Genomic DNA, 27,391 nt, shown 5'->3' with positions numbered 1-27,391 from the left:
TGGGCGGGCAGAGGCACGCACGAACGACGCAGCGCGCCGCAAGGGCCGATGGGTTTTGTAGTCCTGTGGGGGGGCTGTTCCCATGGCAACGGCCGCGGGGTACGGCCCGGCCCCCCCCGGCCTTGCGAAGCGCCGAGGCCTCCCGCCTGTCACCAGCCACTAACGGAGCCAAAGCCGCCTCTCACGGCCCATGTATTCCTCGCCAGGACGGTTCTGCCGGGGTCAGCGCCGGTGTTCGGGGCCCTCCGGGGCGGGAGGGCCAGGCCCAGGGCCCTGCCACCACAGCGGGGCCGCGCCGCCGCCCCCCCTGCCCGGCCTCCCCGGCCTCCCCGGCCTCCCCGCTCCGGCTGCCCCAAAACTGCCGCGACAAGCAGCGTGGAGCACCGGCATCCAGTTTTGGAAGCCGCGATGGGCCCGGCAGAGGGTACGCTGGCGCTGGGACCGGCACCGGACTCTGATCACCTTCGTCCTCTAACATATATATATGTAGATCGAGCATGTAGGGTGTGCCAAGGCACCTACGGAGAGGTTCAGCCTCCGCCCGTTCCCGAGTGGGTGAATGTGGTTATCTGTGTTTTACAGGGCAGGAAAATGAGGTGCAGGAGGAGGATGAGGACGAGGAGGAAGAGGAGGGCCGGCGCGGGGGTCAGAGGGTGCGTCACCGGTAGCCCGGGGATCTCGGCCATCCTCGCTGTCTGCTCTGATCATCGAAAAGATCCTTCAGATGGCTTTGCTGGAGGCAAGCCCGGCCGGATCGCCGCGAGCGGGCACCAGCTCTGGGCTTTTTCTGCACTGGTTTGTTGTCTTCCCGCCAGAAGTCAGCCCGTCGGGGTGAGGGGGTGCGACTGCAGCCCTCCCAAACCCACGGCTCTGAAAATAAACCCCAAAGACATTTGTGATTTTACGTTTGTCCTCCTGTCCCGGCCCCTGGGGTCTTGCGCGTTGGTGCTTTCGGTGCACGGTCACCCGTGCTGAGCTCCGACACGCTCGTGGCACTGACACGCTCACCGTACTGACATGCTTGTGGCCTCTGGGAAGCCGCAAATAGCAGAACGGCGAGAAAATGGGAAAAGGTAAAAAAAGACCTGGGTAACTCATCCCACTGGAAGGGGCAAAGACCCAGGGCGAGTCCTCCGGCTCCCGCGGCTCCTGGCCGGCTCCCCACGGGCGGGCGGCGGGGCTGCGCTGGGTCTGGCGTTGACTGGCAAGTCTCCTTGTCTGTCACGCCGAGAGCCCTCCTCTTTAGGAGGGATTTAAGGGGCTTTCTATGGCTATAGACTACAAGGACAAATAGCACCCCCAAACCCCAGAGCTCAGTTATGAAGCTGCTCGTGGGGAGAAGATGGAAGGAGAGATTTCGGGCTAAAGCAGATGAGCTGAAGGCGTTGCTCCATCCTTCCCACCCAAAAGGCAAAAAAATGTAATCGGAGGAGCTGAAAAGCTGAGCAGCCTGCCAGCGCTGGCACCCTGCATCCTGCACAGGCTCCCGCCGCCTCGGGCATCTCCTCCTCTCCCCCTTTGCCTCCTGCAAGATTTAAGCCTTTCATTTGCAATCTCGACTCCTGACAATCCTTGTCAATAAATGAGGTGAGCATCCTCTTCTGTCTCTCTCTCTTTGTGCGGAGGACTCGGAGCGCAAGCTGTGATGTAGGGCGCGCGCTGAAGCGGAGGGGAGGAAGGTGCTCAGCACGGGGAGCAAAATGGCCAAAAGATGTGGGGTTTTTTTTCGAAGCTGACGATGGGAAGGGATTTGAGAGGCGTTAAATGGGATTGCGAGGAGAGAAGGGGAGACGGTAGCCTCGCAGCGACACGGCATCGCTTACGCTTAAATAGCCCTGTTATACTGAGCATGCTTTGAAGCGCGGGGTTACAAAAAGCTGCCCGGCGATAAAACTTAAGGGACAGCTGCTGTTGTGATGCAATTGCAGTAAATGATTGCTGGCGCTGACCGAAGACCTGCTGTTGCTATGTGCGTGTCAAATCTGCTTGGATTTTTTGGTTGGAGATCGAGGGGGCACATGCACGCCTCGCTGCCCGGCGGAGGGGGCAGGGTTTGCTGCTTCTCCTGCCTCCCCGCAATGGTTTCTTCCAGCCTGCCGCTGCCGGAGGAATCCAACCGGCTTTTCTGCGGCTATGCGGTGGGGACCGGGGGCGATCCCCCTGGAAATCCAGGAGGTTTGGGAAACGGAGGAGGTGAAGCGGGATTTCGGTCACGGAGGTCAGGCGCAGGTTACTCCGCCGTGCGTTGCATAATCTTTTGTTTCTCAAGGTCTTCTTCCTTCCTAAAGAGAGCCGGGTGGCAGGCAGCCAGCCGCGGCTCCAGGCTGCCGTATGTCTTACAGACGCTCCGCGCTCCCTGCCATGCCGTTTCTTGACTGAACGCGATTTGTCTGCGTCCTGCGGGGCCCTCGGCGAAGCCCTGCTGATGGGAACCGGTCCTCCCCCTCCTGGGAGGCTGCATCCCTGCCTGTGCTGAGGATTTCAGGGCTGCCTCCTTGGTTTTCTATTTGTACGACTGATAAAGCCTTCCCGTGCGGACTCCTGACTGTCCTGATAAAGCTGCTGTAATTGTATCAGGACGGGGAAGCCAGGCGTAGCAATAAATCCAGGTGCTTGCCACCAGCTGAAGTGGCTTTTTCACATTCCCCCAGAGGGAATTTGACTTTGCAGGACCCAAGCGAAGCGGCATAAACGTTTTCTTGCGCGTATCTGAGATCGGTGCTTAAACAGTCGTCCTCTTTATGCGTTTCTCGATGCTGCAGTTTCTCCACTTTGCAGAGAGTGAATGACTGGGGGAGGCTGGGAAGAGCAAAACAATATTTGCCTATTCCTCAGGAGTGTCGTGTGTCATCATTAATACTTGTGAGCCCCGGAGGGAAGGGATTAGAGCTGAACAAATTATTATGGCAGGTCAGATTCTGGCTGCGGCACATCTCACGCTCCTCTCTGGCACCTCTCCTCCGAGGATTTGCAAGGAATTAGCAGATATCAAGTCCCTGCGAGGGGCTGGGGCTCTGTGCAGGAGGGGGAGGGAGGTGCTGAGCGGTGGAGGGGCTCGCTGGCTTACGGGGAGGTTGGTGGCCGTCAGCTGCGGCACTGGGCCCTGCGGTAAACGATGCTCTGGGCTCGCTTATTGGGACCAAGTGTTTACCAGGACTTCTGGCAGGGACGGGCTCACGGCTGCCCTTGGGGCCGTCGTGGAGAAACGCCCCATCCTTTCTCCTGCCCATAGGTCAAGGTCTCCCCAGCGGGGACGGGACGGGAGGAGGAGATTTTTGTCATTCCCAGCACCCTGGATGTTTGGGACATCGGCTGTCCCCAGCGAGCCAGTGGGGACGGGACCACTGCGGGCGGCAGGACCAGGAGGCTCTTTGGGCCAGGGCAGACCCTCTTCTCTGCAGGGGTGGCAAGGGCAAGGCCAGCTTGGCTGGCCCGTCCTGGCGTGGCCGTAAGCGTGCCCACGCCGTGCTGTCGCATCCCTGGGGCAGACGTGGTGGGAGCGCTGCCCTGATACCACCCCACCGGCTGCGTCTCAGCCCCACGGGCTGTGTGTCAGCCCCACGGGCTCTGTCTCAGCCCCACGGGCTCTGCCAGCCCTGCGTGGCTGCCTGTCACGTTACCCCATCAGGCTTTCCGCCCTCCACCCTGCCACGTCGCATCTCATCCCATTTTTCTCCAGCTGTGACATGGTGCCGTCAAGTTGTATAAAATCTGAGCCCGAAGTAGGTCAGTAAGTTGTTTTTCCCCAGCCGGGTTATTCATCGCAGCGGCAGGGAGGGTGAAGCTGGAGAAATCCGCATGGGTGCTCCGGGAGTAGGTCTGGACCTGGGCAATAAATCATCCTATAATTAATCCCCAGCAGCCCCCGAGCATCCCCTCTCTGCTGGGAGCGGTTTTCTGGGGACAGCTGGGATTTGGGGGGGAGACCGGGATGTGGGTATCAGCTCGGGGCGATGCCGTCCGCCTTCCCAAGCCCGTGCTGCGTCCTCGGCCTCGCGGGACACGGGGGCCGGCGGCAGGTTCACGCCGCGCCTGACTCATTGTTGTGCCTGGCCTTATGTAACCAGTGCCGAAATCTCGCTCTCTGCCGGGGGCGGCGATGGAAGGTAGCCGGGATGGAGGGGGGGAAAGCAGCTCATCGCCATGGTTACCAGCATCTTTGCAAAGTTCTTTGCATCCATCTGGTTTCCTTTTCAGCCTTTTCATCTCGCGGAGGGAACATCCCTTGATGTTTCTGGCTGCATCAGCCGCGGCAGACGGCGCGGTGGGTTAGAGGAGGTGCGTGGGAGGTGGGAGACGGGCACGCTTTGCCTCCCAACCCCGGAGATGAAGCCTGACATCCAGTCAAGTCGCTTAACCTCCTGTCCCTCCATTTCCCACCTAGCACGGCTCGACCGGGATGCGCTTTCTGACGGGATTCGGGTGGTGTTTTCTCCATCTGATATCCAGCAGGGACTGCCACGTCCCGGACCCCGAGCTCCAGCCCGGGCGTAGCTGAGTGCAGGCGTCTCAGCTCAGCCCCTCTCTTGCAGCGGGATCTGGGCTCGGACCCAGAGCCGAAGAGGCTGGAGGGCGGCTCCGTGAGCCGAGCCTGGGCTCCTGGATCTGCCTGCAGAGCTCCCGACTGCCAGAGCCTTCCAGCAAATCAATTCTGGAAATGAACAGGATGGACTGATTGAGTTAATCCTGAGAAGTTAATCAATGTCGAGGCGGTTTGGCCAGAAGTCCTGTTTATAATCCATACAGAGATCATTAGTACCTTGTGAAATGGAGGCGCAGCGCAAAGCCAGGCTTTGTGGAGATCAGAGGTGGAATCATGTCCAGGTCCCCCAGGCTGAGCCCGGGGGGACCGTACCCAGTGCAGGCGCAGGATGCGGCCCGCCAGCCGTGGGCAGAGCTTGCGGAGAGCTCGCAGCTATGCTCGCGGGGACCGCGAGACTCGGGGTCTGCCTGGTTTCCCCTCTCCCCCCAGCTCTTCCTCCTGCCCCATCTCTCTGTTCAGCATTACCAGCTCAGAGCTGCTCGAGCATCGAGAGCAGCCCAAGCCCGGCACCAAGCTGGTGCTCGAAAGCACGGCAAGAGCCGTGGCGCGTCTGTCCCAGCGCAGAGGCAGCTGGGCATCTTCCAGCCAGGGCTCCCGCCAGTCTGGTACCCAGCTCCTCAGGCTCATCACCCATCTGGAAACGTGGCTCAGCAGAGCAGACCGGCCCCTTGCCAGCGAGGGCTGGGTTCAGCTTATCCTTCCCAGGGCTCTGAGACCTCCTGCTCTTGCTCATCAGCTTGGATGGGTCCATCCCCGGAGCAGCGAAGGGAGCCCGGCGGCTGACGCAGCTGTGCAGCACGGTGCTCAGCCAGCCTGCGGGGAGCGGGGGCCTGCGGGAAAGCTCTCGGTGTTGTAGGACCTGAGCCGCATCCTGCATGGACGTGCTTGCGTCCAGAAGAGACATCACCAACATGAGCCCTGAGACGCATCCTGCATGGATGCGCCCGTGTCCAGAAGAGAGATGGCCGATGGGAGCCCGGGTACCAAACCGCAGAGAGCTGGGACTGCCGTGCCCCGCGTCGCGGGGAGCCCCCGCGTTGCTCCCCGGCCAGCGGCGAGGAGCAGGAGCGCCCAGGACCGGCTCTGCTGCGTTTCCAGCCCCTACAATTCAGCACCCAGAGCCTTCCATGGCGTCTGCGTGGGAGTTGGGCCACTGTCCCCAACAGAGCCAGGCAAGAATCAAACGCTGGCTGCTGTCCCGAGAGCTGGCAGCGTTCCCCGGATAAGCCGCCCCGGCTTTGCCAAGGGAACCGTTACCCGGATCGCTTGCCTGGAGCAAACAGACTGTTTTTTCCCTGGGAAACCCGTGAGCCATGTGTTGGGCTGGGGCCGGAGCACGCAGGCTCCCCGCCGGCTGGCGGCTCTCGGCAGAGCCCACCCGGTCCCCGGGAGCATGCGGTGGCCAGGCTGGGCATGTTGGGGTCTGTAGGGGTCTCCGAGGAGGGCACGGTGTTGGCTTCCCCAAACGTAGTGACCGATAAAGCCGCAGCGAGGGAGGCCTCGCTCCCAGCCTGCCTCCGTCCCGTGCTTCGTTTTGCATGATCTGCCAGCAAAGCGCTCGTGATCCTGCCGGGTGCACTCGAAGGGGTTGGTCGGGGAGCCAAGGGGGCTGCTCCGGACAGCGTCACTGGGATTTAGATGTTAAATTCCCCCCTGGGAACACGCTTTTCCTTCTTCCCTCCGCGGGGGTCGTGGTCGATACCCGCAGCCGTGGCTCGGGGGGCAGCCGGTGCCCCCCCCTGCAGGGACAGCCCCTCTGCGCAGTGCCCGCTGGCTCTCTTTGCCCGTCGGCATCAATAATTCACCGTGTTTAGCTTCATCAATAATAAACGCGCACCAGGCTGCCAGCCAGGGGAGGCAGGGACCTCCCCAGCCCCCTCCGCAGCCACCCTCGGCACCGCCAGGACGGCATCGGGCTCTGGTCCCGGCACCGATTCCCCCCGTGCCACCAGCCTTTCCTACCTCGCGTCTGCCTTTGCTCGGGTCTGGCTTCGCTCTCGGCCGGGCTCGGCGGTCCCGGCATCCGCAGCCCTCTCCCAAAGCCACCCGAGCGCATCTGGAAGAAGAAACATCAAGGAATGAGCCTTGGGGACAGCAAGGACAGTGCCACGTCCCCCAGCCCGCGTGGTGCCGGGTGGGGATGTGGGGAGGGGGTTTCCCACCCCCCAAGCGGGCGCTGGGTCGCTGCCCCCCTTCTCTCGCCGTATTATTTTCAGCCTTGGTTTGTGGAGTGACTTTAATTAAAACCTTCATCTCCGGTCCCTGTAATTTCCATCTCTCGCTATTCGTACTGGTGGTTTAGACTAGAGATACAGATATATATTTAATTGGCATAAATAATGCATTTTTATAGCTGAATCTTTCCTTAGCTCCATGTTTGGTGCCAGAAATAGCGGTCTCATTTCAAACAGGCTTTTCTTTGCGTGTTCCTTCCCTCGGCCAGAGCAGATCCCTTCTCGGAGGCCCGCGGCTGCGTGCCGGGGACCGCCTGGGTTTGCAGCCCCTTGAGTTCATCTCTGCCGGGCCAGCGTACGTCGCACCGGCTCGGTGACGGCGACATGGCCCAGACGGAGCTGGATGGGGAGTGCTGGGTCCATCTTTGATCTGAAACAGAAGCCCGTTTGCAGATGGCTGAGGAGTGCTGCGCTTTTGGGGAGCACCACGTTCACGCCCCGACGCATCCCCGGAGGCACGTTCTGCCCTCGCTCGTGCCGCTGCGGCTTTGCCCGGGGCTGGCAGCAAGGCAGGGGGGGACGGGGCTGTCCCTGGTCCCCTGTGCCACAGCCAGGACCCCCAGCAGGTGCCCGCCGGGTGCTGGAGCAGGTGATTAACCCCCCCTTCTCCTGCCCCCCCTCTTGCCTTCGTTGCAGGGAGCATAATGCTGAACAGCATCACCGATGGGCTCCTGTGCTGCCTGATGGGCAAGACGACGAACGCCGTGGGGCCGCTGGACAGCGTTGAGTCCAGCAACGGCTACAGCTTCATGGAGGTGAAGCCGGGGAGGATCCTGCGGGTCCGGCACAGCACGCCCAACCGCCCGGCCCCGGAGGCGCCCGAGGAGACCCAGCCCGAGGGGCCGGAGCGGGGCACGGTGCACTGCAAGCGCAAGATCACCGTCTACCGCAACGGGCAGCTGGTGATCGAGAACCTGGGGGACGCCGTCCGCTCCGAGATCCTGCACTGCCAGAACAGCTCGGGGGAACCCAACAGCACCGTGGAGCTGGAGCTCTCTGACCTGGCCGGCCAAGCTCCCGCCCAGGGTCCCGCCGGCACGCCGGGATGCGGCACGCGGGAAGCAGCCGCTGCTCCCGGCAAGCGTCGGAAGCGTAAACCCAAGAAAGTCATCAACATCGACTGCAAGAAGCAGATCACAAGCTGCAAAGGGACGCACAGCGACGTGGTCCTCTTCTTCATCCACGGCGTGGGCGGCTCGCTGGACATCTGGAAGGAGCAGCTGGACTTCTTTACCAAGCTGGGCTACGAAGTGGTGGCTCCCGACCTGGCCGGCCACGGCTGCAGCTCGGCTCCCCAAATCGCCGCCGCGTACACCTTCTACGCGCTGGCGGAGGACATGAGGGCCGTCTTCAAGCGCTACGCGAAGAAGAGGAATATCTTGATAGGACACTCGTACGGGTAAGGGACTGGGGGGTCCCAGGAGGGAAGGGACGGATTCATCCCCACCTCGTCCTCTCCTTGGCAGCAAATGCCCAACAGATCCTGCGTTTCGGGGTCCGACAAGCAGAGGAGGGGTGTGGGGTTTCCCGTTCTGGGTTTATCCCTCAGCTCTGATCTCCTCCATCCTCTTGGTGTGCGTCCCTGGGTCCAGCTAATCCCAGAGCCTGTCCTCCAGCAGGGAAGCTGGCAGAGCACAGCCTATAAATAGAGTAAGCCCAAGAAAGTCAATTAGATGGAGAGTAAGCGGTGCAGAGAGCAGGGCTGGGAGGAGAGGGAGCTGGAGCTGGGCAGGATTAGATCAGAAGGACAAGGCTGGTCCAGGCTGGCAGGCACCCAAGCGGGTCCCAGCACCCTGCTCTGGTCTGCGCAGGAGTGAAACCCTGAGCTCAGCCCCTCTGCCCGGGCTCTGCAGGCTGTGGGGTTTGCCCAGGGTTACCCTGCCCCAGGAGGGGGGAGCACGGGTCAAACGGGGGGGTGCAGCCTGGGCTCCGGCCACGGATCCTTGGGATCTGCCTTGGGATGCAGCATCCTCCAGCGACTGGAGCATGGCCCCATGTCTGTCTCTCCCTGCAGGGTGTCCTTCTGCACCTTCCTCGCCCACGAGTACCCCGACCTGGTCCATAAGGTGATCATGATCAACGGAGGGGGCCCGACGGCGCTGGAGCCCAGCCTCTGCTCCATCTTCAACATGCCCACCTGCGTGCTGCACTGCCTGTCCCCGTGCCTGGCCTGGAGCTTCCTCAAGTGAGTGGCCGTCCCGGCACCGCGGCGCTGGGGAGGGTTGTCCCCAGCCAACCTGGCTTCCAGCCACCATGGGCAGGGACACCGTGTCCTGCCAGCAGCGTCCCCCATGCTCCCGTCCCGCCGATGCCGGGGCACCAGGCTGGGCTAACCCTCTGCCCGTGCCGGCTCCGTCCCGCAGGGCTGGCTTCGCTCGCCAGGGTGCCAAAGAGAAGCAGCTGCTGAAGGAAGGCAACGCCTTCAACGTGTCCTCCTTCGTGCTGCGCGCCATGATGAGCGGGCAGTACTGGCCGGAGGGTGACGAGGTTTACCACGCGGAGCTGGCCGTGCCCGTGCTCCTGGTCCACGGCATGCATGACAAGTTCGTCCCGGTGGAGGAAGACCAGCGAATGGCCGAGGTAGGGGACCGAGCGGGGCTGGGGGGGTGGGCGAGGGCTGGGCTCTGCCTGCCAGCACGCGGCGATGCGGGCAGGGGGCTCGTCCCGGCACTGACGCCTGCCGCTGCCACCATCTCCCTCCAGATCCTGCTGATCGCCTTCCTGAAGGTGATCGACGAGGGCAGCCACATGGTGATGATGGAGTGTCCCGAGACGGTGAACACGCTGCTCCACGAGTTCGTCCTGTGGGAGCCCGAGACGCCAGCTGGGGACGGGCAAGGGGAGAAGAAATAAGGCAGCAGGACGCGGTGACCGGGCTGCTCCGATGGGAGAGATGTTTCGGAGCGGAGAGGGGTTTGCGAGAGCGGAGGGGTGCGGCGGAGGCTGCCCTCGCTGGGAGCTCAGCCGATTTTCTTTCCCGGCCGCGTCGGAGGCTGGTGGCGGAGCGCGGAGGCTCCCCTGGGCAGGGGTGCGTGGGGCCGGCAGCAGGAACACGGCAGACCTGGTCCCCGTCCCCTCGGGGATGGCATGGCAGCCGCTGGAGCGTCTTCATCCTGTTTCTTTGTAGTATTATTTTCCTCACGCAGCGACCCCCCGGGGACAGAGAGGAGGCGGCTGCGGGGAGACTGGTCCCACCTGCAGCAACATGGGAAGAACTTGGAGGGGTTCCTCCAGGGAGAGCGCATCGGCTCCGGCACCTTCCCGGCCAGGACCGGAGGAGCTGAGCTGGGATTGCTTTAAGGGGAAGCCAAAGGCTCCTTGGCCTCAGCAGCAGGATTTGCTTCCCTGAGCCCCGCAGCACCTCGCTCGAGCCGTCTGGGGGCCGGGAGGACGGGACCACCATTATCGCCAGCAGCCGTGCAGGCGGCGTCCGGCAGCTCCTGCCTGGCGCTGGCGAGGGTCTGCCCGCACAGCTCGTCTCTGCCCGCACAGCTCGTCTCTGCCCGCACAGCTCGTCTCTGCCTGGCCAGGAGATGAGGATGAGGAGGTGACCTGCTCCCGTGGGCACGGTCAGAAGGACCGTCAGCTCCCGCATCGTGGTGGGACTGGCATGGCTGTGGTGGGGAGGACAACGCCGAACCTGAGCTCTCCCGCGGTCCCCGGTGCCACCGTCTGTGCAGTCACGTCCCCAACCACCATCGCTTTAGGTACCGCAGCGCTGGCTTCTGCAGAGCCCCTGCTTCCCTCCCGCTGCCGCATCCTTGAGATGCTCGGAGCCATCGCCACCATGCAGCGACTCCCACAGCGTCCGATCCACTCGCCCGTCCCAACTTCCAGCTCCTCCAAGACTCCGGGACCCACCGCCCGCTCCTGGGCCACATCCCTGCCGGGCTCACACCCGTCCCTCGTGCACCGGGGGACCAGCAATACACCATCGCATTGCCACTCTGTCCGTCCTTGCCAACGGCTCCTGTACGGATCCGCGGGGTCTCGGAGCAACGAAGCAAACCGCGACCGTCTGATTGCTCGTTACCTGCCGACACCATTCTGTGCGTAACCCACCGCTCCCATCATCTCCTCCCCTCTGTGCTTCGCATCCCGCTGCCGGGAGCCGGGCAGGACCGAGAAGGTGCATGAGAAACGTCGAGCAGGGACCCGAGCGCCATTGCGGGGTCTGGGGGCTCCTGGCCACGCCGGGATGGGTGGGAGCCCGCGCGAGCTGGGAGGACGCTGCGCTCGGGGGATGGCCCCGGCCTCCTGCTACCCCAAAGAGCGGAGCCGCTCCCTGCTTTGCTTCCCTCTTATTTCCTCCCATCTAAACCAAAGAAACAACCAGTCCCACGGAAACCTCACCCTTGGCCCACGTCCCACCCAGCCCTGCCTCGCCCCGAGCGGGGCTGGCACCGCACCGAGGCACCCCGGGCTGGGGTGCTCTGCCGGCACCCTCCCCTGCCCGCCGCTGCCGCAACCTGTCTCATAATGAGAATTTTAATGACCCCGGGTTCAGATCGTTTCCACAAGCCTTCCCCTGCAACACCCCTCCCACCCCGTCCTGGCCAGGGGAGACCCCGCAGCACGGCCGGGGGCTGCGACAAGGGTACCCAGAAACACAACCGTACCCCAAAACGCGGCTCTGCGCCCGCCGCAACCCCCCAGCCAGCTCCAGGCGACCGTCGGTGCCTGGCTGCGGGCCACGGCTCTTCGACCTCTGTTTGCCACGGAGTCTGTGCCGCTTGTACCCACCTCGCTTGTGCTAAGGCCAAGGCAAACCGCGCACCGTAACCCCGCCGCTGAGCCCCGCGCCGTGTTAGTGCCATTTCATACAGTAAAGCCGTGTTATATTCTCAGCTGCGTCCGACTCGATGATGGGGAGAGATGCGCCGGGCGCGGGGGGCTGTCCTAGGAACAAGGCAGAGCGGGGGAGCGAAGCCAGAAATCACAGGCAGCGTGGATTTCTTAGCAAAAAAAAAAAACAAATAAAAGAAAATCTGCAGTGATTTATTTATCACCCTTTAGGGAAATAGAAAAATTCTCGCCAGTGTTCACGAAATAAAACCCGCACCCAGAGCACAGCCACCTCCTCGGCCAGCAGTGGGTGCCCCCCAGCACCCTGGTACAGCGTCCCCCAGCACCCCGGGGTGCTCAGCGCCCGCCCTGGATGTCCGCCGGCCGGAGCTGCCGCTCGCCCTCGGCCAGGAAGATGCGCATGGCCCTGTGCAGCATGTGAACGCCCAGGCGCCGGCGCCGCTCCGCCGGCCAGCTCGCCGCCACGCCGTAGCAGTTGCCCTTCCTCTGGTTGGTGATGGTCTGCAGCCCTGCGGGGACAGGGTCAGCACCCACAGCCCCCGCACCCTGCTCCCCATCAGCACCCACAGCCCCCCAGGGATGCAGGCAGCCCCGTGTCCCCCGCCAGCACCCACTCCCAGGCAGCTCTCCCGCAGAAGATGGGGGTTTGGGGGATTGTGCCCAGACCCTGCGCTGGCAACCAGGGACCCCAAAGTCCCCGTGCGCCCCAGGGGCTGCACCCCCCCTCTGCATCCCCCCCGACTCCTGTGAGGGGTGGGAGAGAGGGACGCAGGAGCCGGGGCGGCGGCAGAACCGATGCCGGGAGCCGCGGCAGGGGCAGGGGCCAGGGCAGCACCATCGCCCCGCTCCGGCCCCGCTCACCCAGGGCCTCCACGAGGCAGCCCTCCCGCGTGTAAGCCTCCGCCGGGACGGCGTTCTGGAAGCAGTGCACGGAGATGACGCCCTGCCCGCTCGCCCAGATCTCCAGGATGCGCCGCACCTTGGGGCAGCCCTGCAGGACAGCGGGCACCGTCACCGCGGCCCCGAGCCCCCCGTGCCCATCACCACGGCCCCAAGCCCCCCCAGCCCAGCCCACCTTCTGCGTCCCGGCGCGGTGCTGGCTCAGCGCCTCGGTGAGGTGGCAGTATGGCCGGGTGCGCGTCCCCTTGCCCACGTAGAAGATGGCTTTGACGAAGGTCCTGAAGCACTCGGCCGGGCTCAGGCAGTGGGAGCGGAGCGGCAGGTTCTGGGTGGTCCTGGGGGTGCAAACCCCCAGCTTTGGGGCTTGCTGCTTCCCGGGGTCCCCGCTCGGACCCCCCCGGCACAGGGGACATGCGAGGCAGTGGCTTGGCCATACCTGGGGTCGAGGAGGAGGTAGTTGAAGCTGGACTTGACCAGCCCTTCCCGCCAGTGCCGGCTCCGGTCGGGGTGGTCGAACTGCTGGGTCAGCACCAGCTCATCCTGGGCGCAGTCGGGGACGCAGCCGGTCCGCAGCGCGGCCGCCAGCTCGGGGCTGTGCCCTGGGGCAGCTGTGCGGCATCGGGGAGCACCGTCAGCCCCACGCCGGCACCATGGGGACCGGCTGGCCGGGCAGAGGGGGCTCCCCGGGACTCACCTGCCATTTTCCCCCGACGTCCCCTCGCCAGCTCCTCCAGCCGCCGCAGGTACAGCCGCCTGGTGAGCTCCGTAACGGGCCCTGGGTCATCCCCCAGCGCCCGCAGCCGCCGGCGCAACGTTTCATCCGAGAGTGGCCGTGGCAGCACCAGGCACGCTCGCCCATTCTGGGCCATGGTGTCCTCGGGGCTGGTGGTGGCCTCTGTGCCGGGGCTGTGCCGCTCGGCGGGTGCCTGTCCCCGCTCCTTGTCCTCAAGATGCTCCTCGGAGCAGTGGGTGCCGCAGCCGGTGGGCGAGAGTGGCATGGCCGGGCTCCCCGGCTGCACCGCGGGGCTGCCTGGCAGCTGCGGGGCCGGGAGGTGGCTGAAGCTCCCGTGGGGCCATGGCGGCTGGTGTGTCCCCAAGGGCGAGGGGTCCTGCCACCCAGAACCACCCTCCAGCACCCTGGGGACGGCACTGCTGGCAGCATGGGGGGAGCCCCGAGCATCTGATGGGGAGCCCTGGGGGTGCCCGTGGTCCCCAGGGACCAGCAGGACCGTGGGGCTGGAGCCGGGGGAGCCCCGAGCATCTGATGGGGAGCCCTGGGGGTGCCCGTGGTCCCCGGGGACCAGCAGGACCGTGGCGCTGGAGCCGGGGGAGCCCCGAGCATCTGATGGGGAGCCCTGGGGGTGCTCGTGGTCCCCAGGGACCAGCAGGACCGTGGGGCTGGAGCCGGGGGAGCCCCGAGCATCTGATGGGGAGCCCTGGGGGTGCCCGTGGTCCCCGGGGACCAGCAGGACCGTGGCGCTGGAGCCGGGGGAGCCCCGAGCATCTGATGGGGAGCCCTGGGGGTGCTCGTGGTCCCCAGGGACCAGCAGGACCGTGGGGCTGGAGCCGGGGGAGCCCCGAGCATCTGATGGGGAGCCCTGGGGGTGCCCGTGGTCCCCGGGACACAGCAGGACCGTGGCGCTGGAGCCAGGGGAGCTGCTGGTCCCCAGCGGGGAGCTGGGCTGGCCAGGGGCTCCAGGGAGGATCTCGGTGTCATCCAAAGAGCCTGTCCCCTCTCCGTCCCCGCTGGACACATCCTCGCCCCGCGGGGTGATGCAGTGCCCCAAGGTGGTGGCAGGGTCCCTGGGGACACCCCGTGGTGCTCTGAGCCTGGGGGGCCTCCGCGGCATCTCCAGCGTCTCGTCGAAGAGGGAGGAGGAAGAGGAGGCGCTGAGCCGTGCCGCGGCGGCCTGGAGGCGGCTCTTGGTCCTGGGGGTGACGTGGCGGTGCCTGGGGGGCTCCGGTCCCTGGGGGGTGGCATCCCCGGCGGCAAGGCTGGCCGGGCTGCAGGGGGGGGAGCCCCGGAGGCTGCACCCCTGGAGCCGCACAAGCAGCTCCCCTGCACTGCCCGCCTCTGAGCCATCGTGGCAGCGAGGGGCTGCCCACGAGCCCCCCCCGAAATCCTCACCCTGCACCCGTTCTGCTTTTGGGGGGCTGGCGGGGGGCAGCTCCCAGGCAGCCGCTCCGGTCGGGGAGGGGGCTTCTCCCGGCTCCAGCCCCGCGGCCGCCCTGGGCTGGGGGGAGCAGCGGTGCCGTGCCCCCGGGCACCCCCCGGCCTCGCTGGGCTCCAGGGTCTCCAGGGCGCTGACGAAGCACTCGCTGGCACCGCTGCTGTCCCCAAGGCTGCTGCGGTCGCAGCCGCCGGCCCTCGCCTCGAGCACCATCGTCCCCAGGTCGGGGGCAAGCGGGGCCGCCATGCCCAGCCCTGCCCACCCCACCGCTGGTCCGCGGGGGACACCGCGACGGTGCTGAGCCGCAGCGGCCGGGGTGTCACCGTCCCCGGGGCTCTGGCATGCCACGGAGCCACTGCTTGGGTCACTGCGGAGCAGGGGAGCCCTGGGGGGTGCCCCGTGTCCCCGTGGGACCCTGCTGCGACACCGGGGCTGGGGGGAGCTCAGGGACCCACCGGGACCAAGCTCCCGCTGGGGAGAGGGGCCGGGGCTCTGGGGTCCCTCCTCGAGCTCATCCCCGGCCGAGAGCAGCGTGCTGGAGGCGAGGGGCTGCGGGGGCAGAGCCGGGCCCCCGGGCGGCCACGGGGCGAGGCAGGGGATGGCGAGGGACTGGGGGTCTGGGAGACAGCGTGGCCGGAGCGGGGGCTCCCCCGAACCACAGCCGCCCCCCAGCTCCGGCTCCTCCAGCAGGGACCTGCGGGTGCTGCTGAGGGGCCCGGCCTCGGGGAGCGCGGCGGAGACGCTGCCGTCGGTGCCGTCCTCCGTCAGGAAGGAGAGCGAGCGCCTGGGCCCCCCTGGCTCTGGGGCACAGACGGGGGCCAGCACCCAGCCCGAACCGGGGGGACCCCCGCCCCGGCCGAGGGGCACCCTGCGGCCCTCATCCTCGGCAGGGGGCCAGCCCCGGGTGCGCTGTGAGGCCCGTGGGATCCGCACACGGTTGCCCTGCTCCGGCGCCAGGTCGATGGCTCGTTCCCCATCCTGCGGGGAGCGGAGGCTGCTGTCACCGCTGCCGGGGCCACCACGGGGTGACGTGACCCCGCCAGGGCCAGGCGCGCACCCGCTGCTCACCCACCCCACCCATGATGGGGGTCCTGGCACAGGCGGCACCTCCGAGGTGCCGTCCCCGTCCCCAGCGCTGTCCCCGTCCCCAACGCTGTCCCCGTCCCCAGCGCCGTCCCCGCTGACCTGGCCTCGCAGCGCCGGGTCCCCCCCTTTCTCCAGCAGGAGCCCGAGGCACCTGCAGCACCCCCGGGACGCGGCGACGTGCGGCGGCGTCAGCTCCTCGGCGGACCTGCAGCGGGGAGCAGGGCTTCACCCCGAGCCCGCCGCGCGCCCCCAGCTCGGCCGGGAGGTCAGGGTCAGGAGGTCAAGGTCACGGCCGTCCCCTGGGGGCCACACCAGTGCCACCAGCCCCGCAGCCGGGTGCTCGGGCATCCCGGGGAGGGGACACACGCACTGCGTGGCCCCAGCAGCGCCCGCCACCCAGCTGGATGGGGGTGACCCCCCCGGGGGAGCGGGGGGGGGCGGCCCCCCACTCCAGCCGGGCCCAGGCGGGGGGGGCCCAGCCCGAGCCCCCCCAGGTCGCTCCCGGTGCCGGGCTGTGCCCCAGCCCCCCCCAAGCATCGCCCTCCCCGGTGGGAGCCGCACACTGGGGCACCCACAGCGGGGTATCCACAGCGGGACCCCCGGGCGGGAGGCCCCCCCCCGTGCAATGCACACACCCCCCCCCGTGCACCCCCTCCCAGGGCCTGCACCGCCCCCCCCACCCCCGGTGCAGAGCCAGGGGATCCCCCTCCCCAGTGCAACACACCCCCCCCCCGGAGCAGCGCACACAGGGGCACCCCTAAGCACCCCCCCCCCCGCGCTGCAGCACACGCAACGCGCCCCCCCCGCCCGGTGCAACGCCGGGATTGCAGAGCCCCCGCCCCGGTGCAAGGCCCCCGCCCGTGCAATGCCCCCCCCCGGTGCAAAGTCGTGCCCCCCCCCCCCGGTGCAATGCCCCCCCCCCCCCGGTCCCCTTACGGCTCGCGCCGCCCCGCGCCGCTCATGCCGCCCCGCGCACGCGCGCTGCGCCCCGCCCGTTCGAACCCCCCGCGCACAGCCACCGCCCCGCCGCTCATTGGCTGGCGCAGGCGGCCAATAAGAGCCGGCGGAGGGCAGCCACGCCCACCCCCGCCAGATGTGGGCGGGGCCGCCACGCCCACCCCCGCCAGATGTGGGCGGGGCCGCCACGCCCCGCGCCTCCCAGCACCGCCCAGTGCCCTGCACCAGCGCCACCCAGTGCCGCCCAGTGCCCTGCACCAGCGCCTCCCAGTGCCCAGCACCAGCGCCACCCAGTGTCGCCCAGTGCCCTGCACCAGTGCTCCCAGTGCCCTGCACCAGCGCCTCCCAGTGCCCTGCACCAGCGCCACCCAGTGCCGCCCAGTGCCCTGCACCAGCGCTCCCAGTGCCCTGCACCAGCGCCTCCCAGTGCCCTGCACCAGCGCCACCCAGTGTCGCCCAGTGCCCTGCACCAGTGCTCCCAGTGCCCTGCACCAGCGCCTCCCAGTGTCGCCCAGTGCCCTGCACCAGCGCTCCCAGTGCCCTGCACCAGCGCCTCCCAGTGCCGCCCACTGCCCTGCACCAGTGCCACCCAGTAACCTGCACCAGCACCTCCCAGTGCCCTGCACCAGCGCCTCCCAGTGCCACCCAGTAACCTGCACCAGAGCCTCCCAGTGCCCTACACCAGCGCCACCCAGTGCCGCCCAGTAACCTGCACCAGCACCTCCCAGTGCCCTGCACCAGTGCCTCCCAGTAAGCTGCACCAGCACCTCCCAGCTCCCTGCACCAGCACCTTCCAGTGCCTCCCAGTGCCCCACACCATCTCCACCCAGTGCCTCCCAGTGCCCTGCACCATCTCCACCCTGTGCCTCCCAGTGCTCTGTACCAGTGCCTCCCAGTGCCCCGCACCAGTGGCTCCCCTCTCTGCCGCACCGCCCGCGGCGAGCGCCCCAGGGCAGCCCCCAGCCGCCCCTCGGGGCAGCCCCCAGCGCCCCAGGGCAGTCCCCACGCCACCCGCCGGGCACAGGACCCCCGTCCCCACACCCGGGGGGGGCCGCCAGGGCCGGGGGGGGCACCCAGGACTCGGGGGGTCACTGCCACCCCACACCCCCCGGCCCCGAGCCGCAGCACCAGCACGACACCCGCTCAGCAGAACGCCTCTCTTGTCCCCCGTCCCAGGTGACACCGTACGGCCGCCCGCCGCAGCCCACCGCCGCCGCCGGCCCCGGCTCAGACGGTGGCCTCGATCTCGGGGGGCTCGTCCTCCTCCAGCAGCCCGTACGCCGCGTGCGTCTGGAAGGGCCGCTGCAGCGGGTGCGCCAGCAGCTTGGCCATGCAGTTGTGCAGCTCCACGGCCGGCCCCGTCAGCGACACCTCGTACTTGTAGTTGGTGCCTTTGGTGTCCAGGCTGCTGAAGAAGGCGTACATCTCCTGGGGGGGGACAGAGGGGGACGGGCAGCGCGGGCAGGGGGTGACGCAGCCCCCGGGGCGGCGGGGGGGACGCCCCGTCCCGCGGTTACCTTCCAGCTCGTCTCGTCGTCCTTCTCCTCCACCCCGTTGTGGATGTAAACCACGTCGAAGAAGAAGTAGGGGCACTGCAGCATCTTCTGCAGGGCGAGAAGCCGGGAATGGCACCGGGAAGCATTTCCACGCGCCGGGATGGACCCGGAGCCACCAAGCTCACCCACGGTGGGGACGCGGGGGCACCCACCTTCATGTGCTCCGACATGGAGAACTGGGGCTGGCAGCCCGGGCGGCCGAAGACCAGGATGGTCCGGACCACGTACGGCGGCGGGATGGTCTGCACGTTCTCCGTCACCGGCAGCTCGATCTTCTGCTGGCTGCGCCGGGACGGAGGCGGCTCAGGGACCCCCGTGCCGCGGGCAGGGCTGCCTGCGGCTCAGGGCTGCCTGCGGCTCAGGGACCGTCCCTGCCTCCCTAAAACTTAACGACAGCTCTGGGCTGGGAAAGCAGCACCCACCCCGGGAGCTGCTTGGGTTAAAAGCGCGCGGCGTTTTTACAGCAAAGCAGAAAATCCGTAGCCGGGGTGGGAGCCCCGACCCCCTGCCGCAGCCCCCGCCGCAGCCCCCACCGCCCCCCAGCCGTACTCACATCAGGTTGAAGAGTCCTTCCAGATCTGCAGCCCCAGGTAAGGACCCGTCCCGGCACACGGACCCCTGCCCGCCCCTGGGGAGGTCCCGCACCGCGGCCAGGCTGGTACCGGGGCACCCGGGGAGCTCCCGCGGAGGGAGGCCATGGCACCGGGCACCGGGGATGGACCAGGGTGGGGAGACAACACTGATAAATGGGTGTTCGGTGGGTCTGGAGGGGCCGGCGTTAAGCCCTGCCCTGGGGGATTCGGCGGCCTGGTTCAACCCTTCGGCCTCGAACGCTGACGCCGCTCTGTGCCGCAGCCGGCTCGGCTGTGCCGGGGATGCCAGCAAGGCCGTGGATCTGCTGCCATCTGCAGGCAACGGGCCCGGAGGGTCCCCGCTTCTGCTTGAGGGACCCCGTTTGCACCCAAGGGACCCTGTTTGCACCCAAGGGACCCCTGTCCCAGCCCCGCAGGCGGTGGGATACTGAATGACTTGCAGACGACGGTCTCCAGGTCGTAGAGGCAGCTGCAGACCTCGCGGGGGTCCGAGGTGAACCCTGAGAGCTGAGAGGAGCCGGGGTGAGGGGGGCACGGAGCCGTCCCTGTCCCCGTCCCTGTCCCCGTCCCCGTGGCCCCGCTCACCCACGTGGCGTCGTTGTTCACCACCACCAGCGCGAACTCGTGGCACTTGTCGATCTTGTGCTTCGTCCGCACGAACATCTCGATCATCTTCTGGGAGATGTTCAGCGCGTTGGTCTTGGACCTGCCGCGGGGGCCGGAGCTCAGCGGGGACCAGCGTCGCCCCGGGCCCCAACCGCACCGGTCCCCGTGCCGGCTGGGGACGGCAGAGCTGGGGTCCGCGGGGGTCCCAGGTCCCCCAACACTCACCCGTTGAAGGACTCCAGTTTGGGCAGCGCCATCTCCTCGGCCAGGTCCAGGCAGATGATCTGGGGGAGAGAGCCGGGGCTGAGCGCCCGCAGCCCCTCGCCCCGGCGTCGGGGCTGCGCCGCGCTCCCTGCGGACACTCACCACCTTCTCGGGGCAGTTCACCCGCGGCGTCTTGACCTGCACCTCGGTGGGGGGCGCGGGGCCGGGCCAGGCGGTGCCGTCGGGCGCAGCCGTGCCCTGCGGGCTGTCGTCGGCGCTGGCCGCCTCGCCCTCCCCCTCGCTGCGGTTGCCCACGCTGGCCTGGGCGCTCAGCGCCCGGTCCTCAGCCCCCTCGGGGTTGGAGCGGGTCCTGGGCCGTGGCTCCGTCGCCTTCTCCTCCTCCTCCTCGGCGGCGCTGCCCGGCTCCGACGTGTCCATCACGCAGCCACGCTCCATGGCGGCTCCGGCGGTGCAGGGGAGCGATGTGGGGTGGCTGCGGGGTGCCAGCGCTGCTGCAGCCCTGCGCCCCCCGGGCCCCCCTGCTCTGTGCACCCCTTGCTCACCTACCCCCTGCCCCACGCACCCCCCTGCCCCACGCACCCCTGCCCCACGCACCCCCCTGCTCCGTGCACCCCACCCCATGCACCCCCCTGCCCCACGCACCCCTTGCTCACCTACCCCCTGCCCCACGCACCCCCCTGCTCCGTGCACCCCCCTGCACCCCTCCCTGCTCTGTGCTCACAGCCCCCCTGCTCCGTGCACCCCTTGCTCGTGCACCCCCTGGACCTCTCCCCACTCTGTGCACCCCCTGCTCACGTCCCTCCTGCCCCACGCACCCCCCCCACCCCGTGCACCCCCTTCCCACGCACCCCCTGCTCCGTGCACCCCCCTGCTCACATACCCTCACCCCAGGCACCCCCTGCTCACGTCCCTCCTGCCCCCCGCACCCCGTGCACCCCTTTCCCACGCACCCCCCCACACTGTGCACCCCCTTGCCCATGCACCCCCTGCTCACGCCCCCCCGTGCACCCCCTGCTCACATCCCCCCTGCCCACGCCCCCCCCCCGTGCACCCCCAGCCCCGTGCACCCCCTGCCCCCCGCTGAACCCCCCGGCCCCGGCCCCGCGCTGCTCACGCACCCCCGCGCCACGCACCCCCCCTGCACCCCCCGGCGCGCGCTCACCCGCTCCCGGCCGCACGCGCCCCGCCCGGTACCGCCCGGAAGCGGCGTCGCGCGGGGGCTGCTGGGATTTGTAGTTCCCTGGGGTCCCGCCGGGCACGTGGGAGCGGGGGGCATCCTGAATCCCGGTGCACTGCACCCCAAGCACCCGTGCACCTCCCCCTGCACCCCAAACATCCATGCACACCCCCCTGCACCCACGCACACCCCCTGCACCCCAAATATCCATGCACACCCCCCTGCACCCCTGCACACCCCCTGCACCTCAAATATCCATGCACACCCCCTGCACCCCAAACATCCATGCGCACACCCCTGCACCCATGCACACCCCCTGCACCCCAAATATCCATGCACACCCCCCTGCACCCACGCACACCCCCTGCACCTCAAATATCCATGCACACCCCCCTGCACCCCTGCACACCCCCTGCACCCCAGATATCCATGCACACCCCCCTGCATCCATGCACAGCCCCCTGCACCCATGCACCATCCTTCTGCACCCCAAATATCCATGCACACCCCCTGCACCCCAAATATCCATGCACACCCCCCTGCACCCCTGCACACCCCCTGCACCCCAAATATCCATGCACACCCCCCTGCATCCATGCACAGCCCCCTGCACCCATGCACCATCCTTCTGCACCCCAAATATCCATTCACACCCCCTGCACCCCAAATATCCGTGCACATCCCCTGCACCCATGCACCATCCCTCTGCACCCCAAAAACCCATGCACCCCCTGCTGCACCCATGCACCATCCTTCTGCACCCCAAATATCCATGCACTGCCCTCTGCACCCCAAATATCCATGCACACCCCCCTGCACCCATGCGCCGCCCCCTGCACCCCAAACACCCATGCTCTGTCCCAGCACTCCAAACACCCACGCAGCACCCTCCAGCACCCATGCACTGCCCCCCCTGCACCCTAAATACCCCTGCAGCACCCCTTTGTACCCCCCGCACACCCTAAATACCCCTGCAGCACCCCTTTGCACCCCAAACACCACCCTCCGGCACCTAAACACCCACGCACTGCCCACAGCACCCCAAGCACTGCCCACAGCACCCCTGGGCTGGCTCCCTCCAGGCCCTGCGCACCCCAGCACCCCACGCGATGCCTCCTAGCACCCCAAATCCTCACGCACCCCCCTGTATTCTGGGTGCCCCCCTCAAACTCCAGGGGATGCTCAAGGACGCAAAGCTGGGTGCATCCTCCCAGCTGGGTGCGAGGGAGCCCCGGGCGCGCGGGGAGGGTCCGGCGTGGGGCCCAGGTGCCGTGGGGCAGAGCAGGGAGGGTCGGTGTTGGGGGGCAGAGCCCCCCGCGACGGCTGCGCCGCCTGCCCGGGCACGGGGCAGCGCAACGGTTAAGCGCAGGAGGCTGCCGAGGAAGAGGAAATCTCAGCAGGAACAAGGACGGGGAAAGGCCCAGGGCAGGGGCCGGAGGCGCAGCCCGCAGCCGGCGGGAACGTGCCGGGACGTGCCGGGACGTGCCGGGAGCCCCGGCCGTGGAACCGGGACGAGCCCCGGGGACGGGCGCTGGCTGGCGTGCGGCGTCACGGGCAGGAGGCGGCCGGGATGGAGAAGGCAAGTGGGGTGTCCCATGGGATGGGCGCTGCCGGGGGCTGGTCCCACACGGCCGAGGGCCTCCTCGTGCCCCTCATGGGCAACCGCCAGCCATGGGCATCCCTGCTCCCGGTGCCAGGCTCCGGTAGGCAATGGCGTGGCAGCACCGGGTCCTGCCCAGCCCCGGGCTCCGGAGAGGGGCGAGGCGCTGTGGCCGGTGGCTGGTAGCCAAAACTCATCCATCCCCATCCTGGCAAATGCGGGTGGGTGCCAGCCCCTCGGTCCCCCGGTGCCAGCCGGGGCCGGGCCGGGCAGACACCCCTGGTCCCCGCAGCCCCCACCAGGCGAGGAGGAGGATGAGGACGAGGAGAAGGATGAGGATGAGGAGGATGATGAAGACATGGCGGGGGAAACCGAGGGCGTCCTGCGCTACGAGGAGCACATCGCCGGGCTGCTGGCGACGGTGGCCCGGCTGCACCGGAGAGCTGAGCAGCTGCAGCGCCACACGGGCAGGTACCGGCACGCGGTGGCCGCGGGGCGTGGGAGGTTGCCACCGCTCGGACCCCTCCGTCTCTGGCCTTCACCACCCCACAGGGAAGATGAGGAGGGCTGGGAGGGCACCGCCAGCCTCCCCGCTGCCAGCCCGCAGCCCCGGCGCCTCGACGGCACGCTCGACACCGCCACCGGTCTGGAAGGTGGGTGCACCGTGCCGTGCTGTGCCGTGCCGTGCCGGCAGCTCGCTGCCTGCCGCAGGGACCTGACCCTGGCCGCGCTCCCTCTCCCCAGCCCACGGCCCCGACCTCTTTGCGGACCTGCAGCACGCCGTGAGCTCGCTGGAGCGCGCCGTCTTCTCCCGGCACCGGCGGGCACCGACGCAGCCTGTGCCCGGCGAGGAGTGGGCGCGGGCGGTCAAGGTGAGCCACGCCGGCATGGTCAGCCCAGGTGCCAAGGGGATGGGCACCGGCTGACCGGCCCTGTATCCCCAGAGCCTGGAGGAGCTGGACCGGGCACCGGGCTGGGCCGGGAGGGCGACGCACCGGGGGCTGGAGGAGGGAACGGGCGAGGGGCTGCCGGCCGAGGAGACGGCGGTGGCGGCTGCGCTGGCAAAGAACGTGGCACTGCGGGCGGCCCTGGGGCACCGGGACGAGGAGCTGAGCCGGGCCACCGCCTCGCTGCGGGCGCTGCAGGGGGAGCGCGACCGGCTGCAGCAGAAGGTGGGTGCCAGGGGCAGGGCAAGCGGGGGGCACTGGTTCAGCCCTCGGGGTGCCACCGGAGCGGCCCCCGGGGCTCAGCCCGGTGCTCGGTGCAGGTCCAGGACCTGCGGGATGCTCTGTCCAGGCTGGAGGAGCCGGGGGGCTCCGGCAGCAACCCCCCCGGGCTCGGCAGCCCCCCGGGGCAGGGGGAGCCCCGGCTGCCCCAGGTGAGTGTGGGGCCGGGGCGGGCTGCAGCTGTGGCTGCGGCTGCGGCTGCGGCTGTGGCTGCGGCATGGCGGGGGGCTCAGCGGGTGGGATCCTGCCCAGGCACCGGGCTCTGCCTGCCCCGGTGCCGGGCTCTGCCTGTCCGCTCTGCAGGACCTGCCCCAGTGCGGCGATGGCGCTCAGCCCCACGGCGCTCAGCCCCACGGCGTGCAGCCCCATAGCCCCCTCTCCCCCAAACCCTCGGAGGGTGCCAGCCAGGAGCAGGAGCAGCGGGTGCAAGAGCTGCAGGGGTAAGTCCCCCCCCAGCCCCAGGGCTGCCGAGCCCTCGCTGGAGGGGAAACTGAGGCACGGCGCCGGGCCCAGCCATGTGGTTAACCACGGGTGCCGGCGGTGCCCAGGTGCCTGGGGAGGCTGCAGGAGGTGAACCGGCAGCTGGCGGCCGTGCTGCAGGAGTGCAAGAGCGATGCGGAGCGGCTCAGCATGGTGCTGGGCCAGCACGAGTCCCGCAGCACCGCCCTGCGCCTGGCCCTGCGCTGCAGGTGGGGACGGGGACGGGGACGGGGCGGGGGGACACAGCCTGCGGTGCCCCGCTGAGCCCCTCTCCCTGCAGCGAGCGCTGCGCGGGGGCCTACGCCGCCCTCCTCGACCTGGTGCGGGCGAAGCTGGACGGCGCCCGTGGCGGTGAGCGCCAGCCTGGGGGGCTGCGGGGTGGGGGTGGCTGGGGAGGTTATGGGGAGGGGGCTGGGGCGGGCGGGGGGTGCTGGGGGATAGCAGGGACGCAGGGAGGATGCAGAGGGGATGTAGGAGGGATGCAGCGGGATGCGCAAGGGGTACTGGAGGGGTGTTGGGGGGACGCGTGGAGGATGCGGGCAGGTATCGAGGGGATGCAGGGAAGGTGCTGAGAGGGTGCTGGGCAGATGCTTACGGATAGCAGGAAGGATGCTGGGGAGCCCCAGTCCCCAGTACAGCCCCTGTGGGCACTGGGCAAGGACGCACCTGAACGCTGCCTGCCCCTGCCCAGGAGCCGCAGGGGAGCGGAGCCCAGGGCACGGCTGGGGGTCCAGCCCCACACCCGCGGAGGGGCCGCAGCTCCCGGGCCGAGCGGAGCCGGACGGCCGGGAGGAGAGCGGGGACGGCGGCTCCCCCAGGCTGCAGAGGTACCGGGGGAGGAGACGGGGGGACGCGGTGCTGGGCCAAGGCTGAGCTGTCCCCAGGGTGGCACCGTGCCCCCGTGCCCACCCCAGCTGCATCCCTGTCCCCACAGCACCCCGGCACCCCACGGGATGGAGGAGGGGGCCCTGCGCGAGCACATTCGCCGGCTGCGTGCGGAGCAGGCGGCCGTGGAGGCGTCCCTGCACGACGCCCCGGCGCCCGCCCGCGCCAGCACCCGCTGCAGCGAGGACGCCCGAGCCCGGGCTGAGCGGGCGCTGCGGGACGCCAGGGCTCTCCTGCCCGGCTGGAGGCGGCTGGAGAAAGAGGAGCTGCTGCAGGACTTGGCGATGCTGAAGGTGAGATGTTGGGGGGACGGGGGGGCCATGCCCTGGGTCCCTCTCCACTGCTCCGTGGCTTTGAGCAGAGCAGCTGGGAGAAGGGCAGGGGGGGATGCATGGCGGGAGGGAGTGGAGCTGGGGGCGTTGGGGCCGTGCCTCAGTTTCCCCTGCCTGGCGGTGATGCCGCTGCCCTGCCAGGAGGCCATGGCCGACCTGAAGACACGGCTGCAGCTGGCGGAGAGGGAGAAGCGGAGCCTGGAGGTGCTGGTGGCCGGGCAGGGGCCGCGGGAGGCTGCGCTGCGCCTGGTGCTCCAGCACCTAGAGCGGGAGCGGGACGGGGGGCCCGGCTGCCTCCCCAGCCCCCCCAGCAGCTCCAGCAGCAGCGAGGAGGTAAGGATCGCTCTGACCTCCCCACCGGGACCCTCCCCGGGGCCGGGGGCCTCCCCAGGGATGGGACCCACACCCAGCCTCTGCAGGATGCCCAACCGGGCCGGGTGGGAGCGGCGGCTCCCCGGCACCCTCCGGACCTGGAGATGATGAGGGAAGAGCTGCTCCGTGCGCTGGCCCGGTAAGAGACCTCACCGGCATGCCACGGCCCTGCCACGGGAGCCGTGCCGGCACTGGGCAGCGTGCCGGGCTGGCTGCCATGCGGGCGTCCCCAGGGTGGAGGAGCTGCGCGCCCGGGCGCAGGCTCTGGTGCTGTCCCTGGAGCAGAGCAGTGCCGCCAGCCGCGCGCAGCAGGCGCAGTGCGTCGCCGTCACCGCAGACTTCTTCCACGCTCACAGGTGGGCAGGAGCCGCCCGCTTCCCCGCTGGGCGGGCGGTGGGTGCAACGTCCCCCCGCACGCCCCGAAAGCACGGTGCCTTGCTGCATGTCCTGGATGCACACCCCCCTGCATGCCCCAGATGCACGGTCCCTTCCTGCACACCCCAAAACCACGGTCCCATATTGCACATCCCCAATGTGTGGTCCTCCTTGCACACCCCAAAAACATGGTCCCCCCCTGCATACCCCCAATGCGTGGTCCGTACCTGCAGACCCCAAAATTGCGGTCCCTTCCTGCATACCCCAAAAACGCTGTCCCTTCTTGCACACCCCAAAAGCACAGTCCTTTCCCACACACCCCAAAAATGCAGTCCCATCTTGCACCCTGATACGCAGTCCCTTCTTGCACACCCCAAAAGCGTGGTCCCATCTTGCACCCTGATACGCAGTCCCTTCTTGCACACCCCAAAAGCACAGTCCCTTCTTGCACACCCCAAAAGCGTGGTCCCATCTCGCACACCCCTGATGCTCAGTCCCCTCCTGCACACCCCAAGAGCCTGGTCCCTCCCTGCAAACCCCAAACCCACCGTCCCTCCTGCCCGCCCGGTCCCCTCGGTCCCCTCGGCGTCGTGCCCGGGGCCGGGACGCTGAGCGTGGCACCCGCAGCACGCTGGCCCTGGCGTACCGCGGCGCCCGGCGGAAGCAGGCAGCCCAGCTGCGGCGGCTGGAGGTGCAGGCAGGTGCCCTGCGCAGGCAGCACGCCCGGCGGGTGCAGGCGCTGGCCCGCAGGCTGCAGACCCTGGAGCAGGGGACGGCCGGCAGCGAGACCTGCATCTAGGGACCCCTCGTCATCCCCAAGACCCCCCGTGCCGGGAGGCACCCGCTGTATCCCCAGGGCGAATAAACCACTGATGCTCGTGGCTTGGCCAGCCCCACCGTGGTTCGGGCTTGGGGGGGCTTTTGGGCTTTGGGGGGGCTCAGGCAGCCAGACCCCCAGCTCGGCTCATCCCAGCGGGGCCGGGAACAAAGGCTGTCCCCTCCCCGCCGCCCCCGCTATCTCCCGGCGCAGATGAAGCCATTTCGTTATCCCTGACGTGGGATCAAAGGTGACGGCGGTGGCCGTGGCGGCCGGGGCCCCATGCATATTCAGGAGGGAAGAGGAGCAGTGACCCTGCGCCGGGGGCATCCTCGCCGGGCAGGGGGGGTCCCGGCAGCGGGGCTGTGCTGGGGGGCTGCCGCAGGGAGCTAGGGGCTAAATCCGGCGGCCCGAAACCCGGCACGGTGGGGCATTTGGATAGCGGGAGCT

The 27,391-nt window shown here is 68.4% G+C and overlaps 3 protein-coding genes across 5 annotated transcripts; 2 read left to right on the top strand and 1 right to left on the bottom strand.

Annotated features, from left to right (window-relative positions):
- Positions 1-147: 147 nt before the first annotated feature.
- On the top strand, positions 148-9,630 carry ABHD8 (abhydrolase domain containing 8; the record flags this gene model as incomplete). Its single annotated transcript, XM_082331515.1, has 6 exons — positions 148-424; positions 583-1,587; positions 7,414-8,176; positions 8,792-8,962; positions 9,141-9,357; positions 9,481-9,630. Exons 3-6 carry the CDS (start codon positions 7,422-7,424, stop codon positions 9,628-9,630), a joined length of 1,293 nt encoding a protein of 430 aa, XP_082187641.1. The 5' UTR covers positions 148-424; positions 583-1,587; positions 7,414-7,421.
- An 8,227-nt stretch (positions 9,631-17,857) lies between these two features.
- Positions 17,858-20,865, bottom strand: BABAM1 (BRISC and BRCA1 A complex member 1). Of its 3 annotated transcripts, none has more exons than XM_082330932.1 (9): positions 20,840-20,865; positions 19,819-20,149; positions 19,678-19,736; positions 19,432-19,552; positions 19,275-19,353; positions 18,807-18,831; positions 18,406-18,535; positions 18,215-18,301; positions 17,858-18,125 (listed from the first exon to the last, which is right to left on the bottom strand). In XM_082330932.1, the coding sequence occupies exons 2-9, from the start codon at positions 20,110-20,112 to the stop codon at positions 17,925-17,927; spliced, it is 996 nt and encodes a 331-aa protein (XP_082187058.1). In that variant the 5' UTR covers positions 20,113-20,149; positions 20,840-20,865; the 3' UTR covers positions 17,858-17,924. The 3 variants fall into 3 exon arrangements, with proteins under 3 accessions (XP_082187058.1, XP_082187060.1, XP_082187059.1); XM_082330934.1 differs by lacking the exon at positions 20,840-20,865 and adding an exon at positions 20,811-20,832; XM_082330933.1 differs by lacking the exon at positions 20,840-20,865 and adding an exon at positions 20,796-20,826.
- Positions 20,866-22,754: 1,889 nt separating this feature from the next.
- USHBP1 (USH1 protein network component harmonin binding protein 1) lies at positions 22,755-26,986 on the top strand. Its single transcript, XM_082331110.1, has 14 exons — positions 22,755-22,925; positions 23,007-23,107; positions 23,199-23,326; positions 23,399-23,626; positions 23,722-23,832; positions 23,984-24,120; positions 24,229-24,369; positions 24,441-24,511; positions 24,852-24,987; positions 25,095-25,338; positions 25,519-25,710; positions 25,797-25,888; positions 25,983-26,105; positions 26,752-26,986. The coding sequence occupies exons 1-14, from the start codon at positions 22,813-22,815 to the stop codon at positions 26,921-26,923; spliced, it is 1,989 nt and encodes a 662-aa protein (XP_082187236.1). The 5' UTR covers positions 22,755-22,812; the 3' UTR covers positions 26,924-26,986.
- The last annotated feature ends 405 nt before the right edge of the window (positions 26,987-27,391 follow it).

The sequence above is a fragment of the Platalea leucorodia genome (genome assembly GCF_965183815.1).
Source record: "Platalea leucorodia genome assembly, chromosome: 21".
NCBI lineage: Eukaryota > Metazoa > Chordata > Aves > Pelecaniformes > Threskiornithidae > Platalea > Platalea leucorodia.
This window is presented reverse-complemented; position numbering and strand designations above follow the sequence as displayed.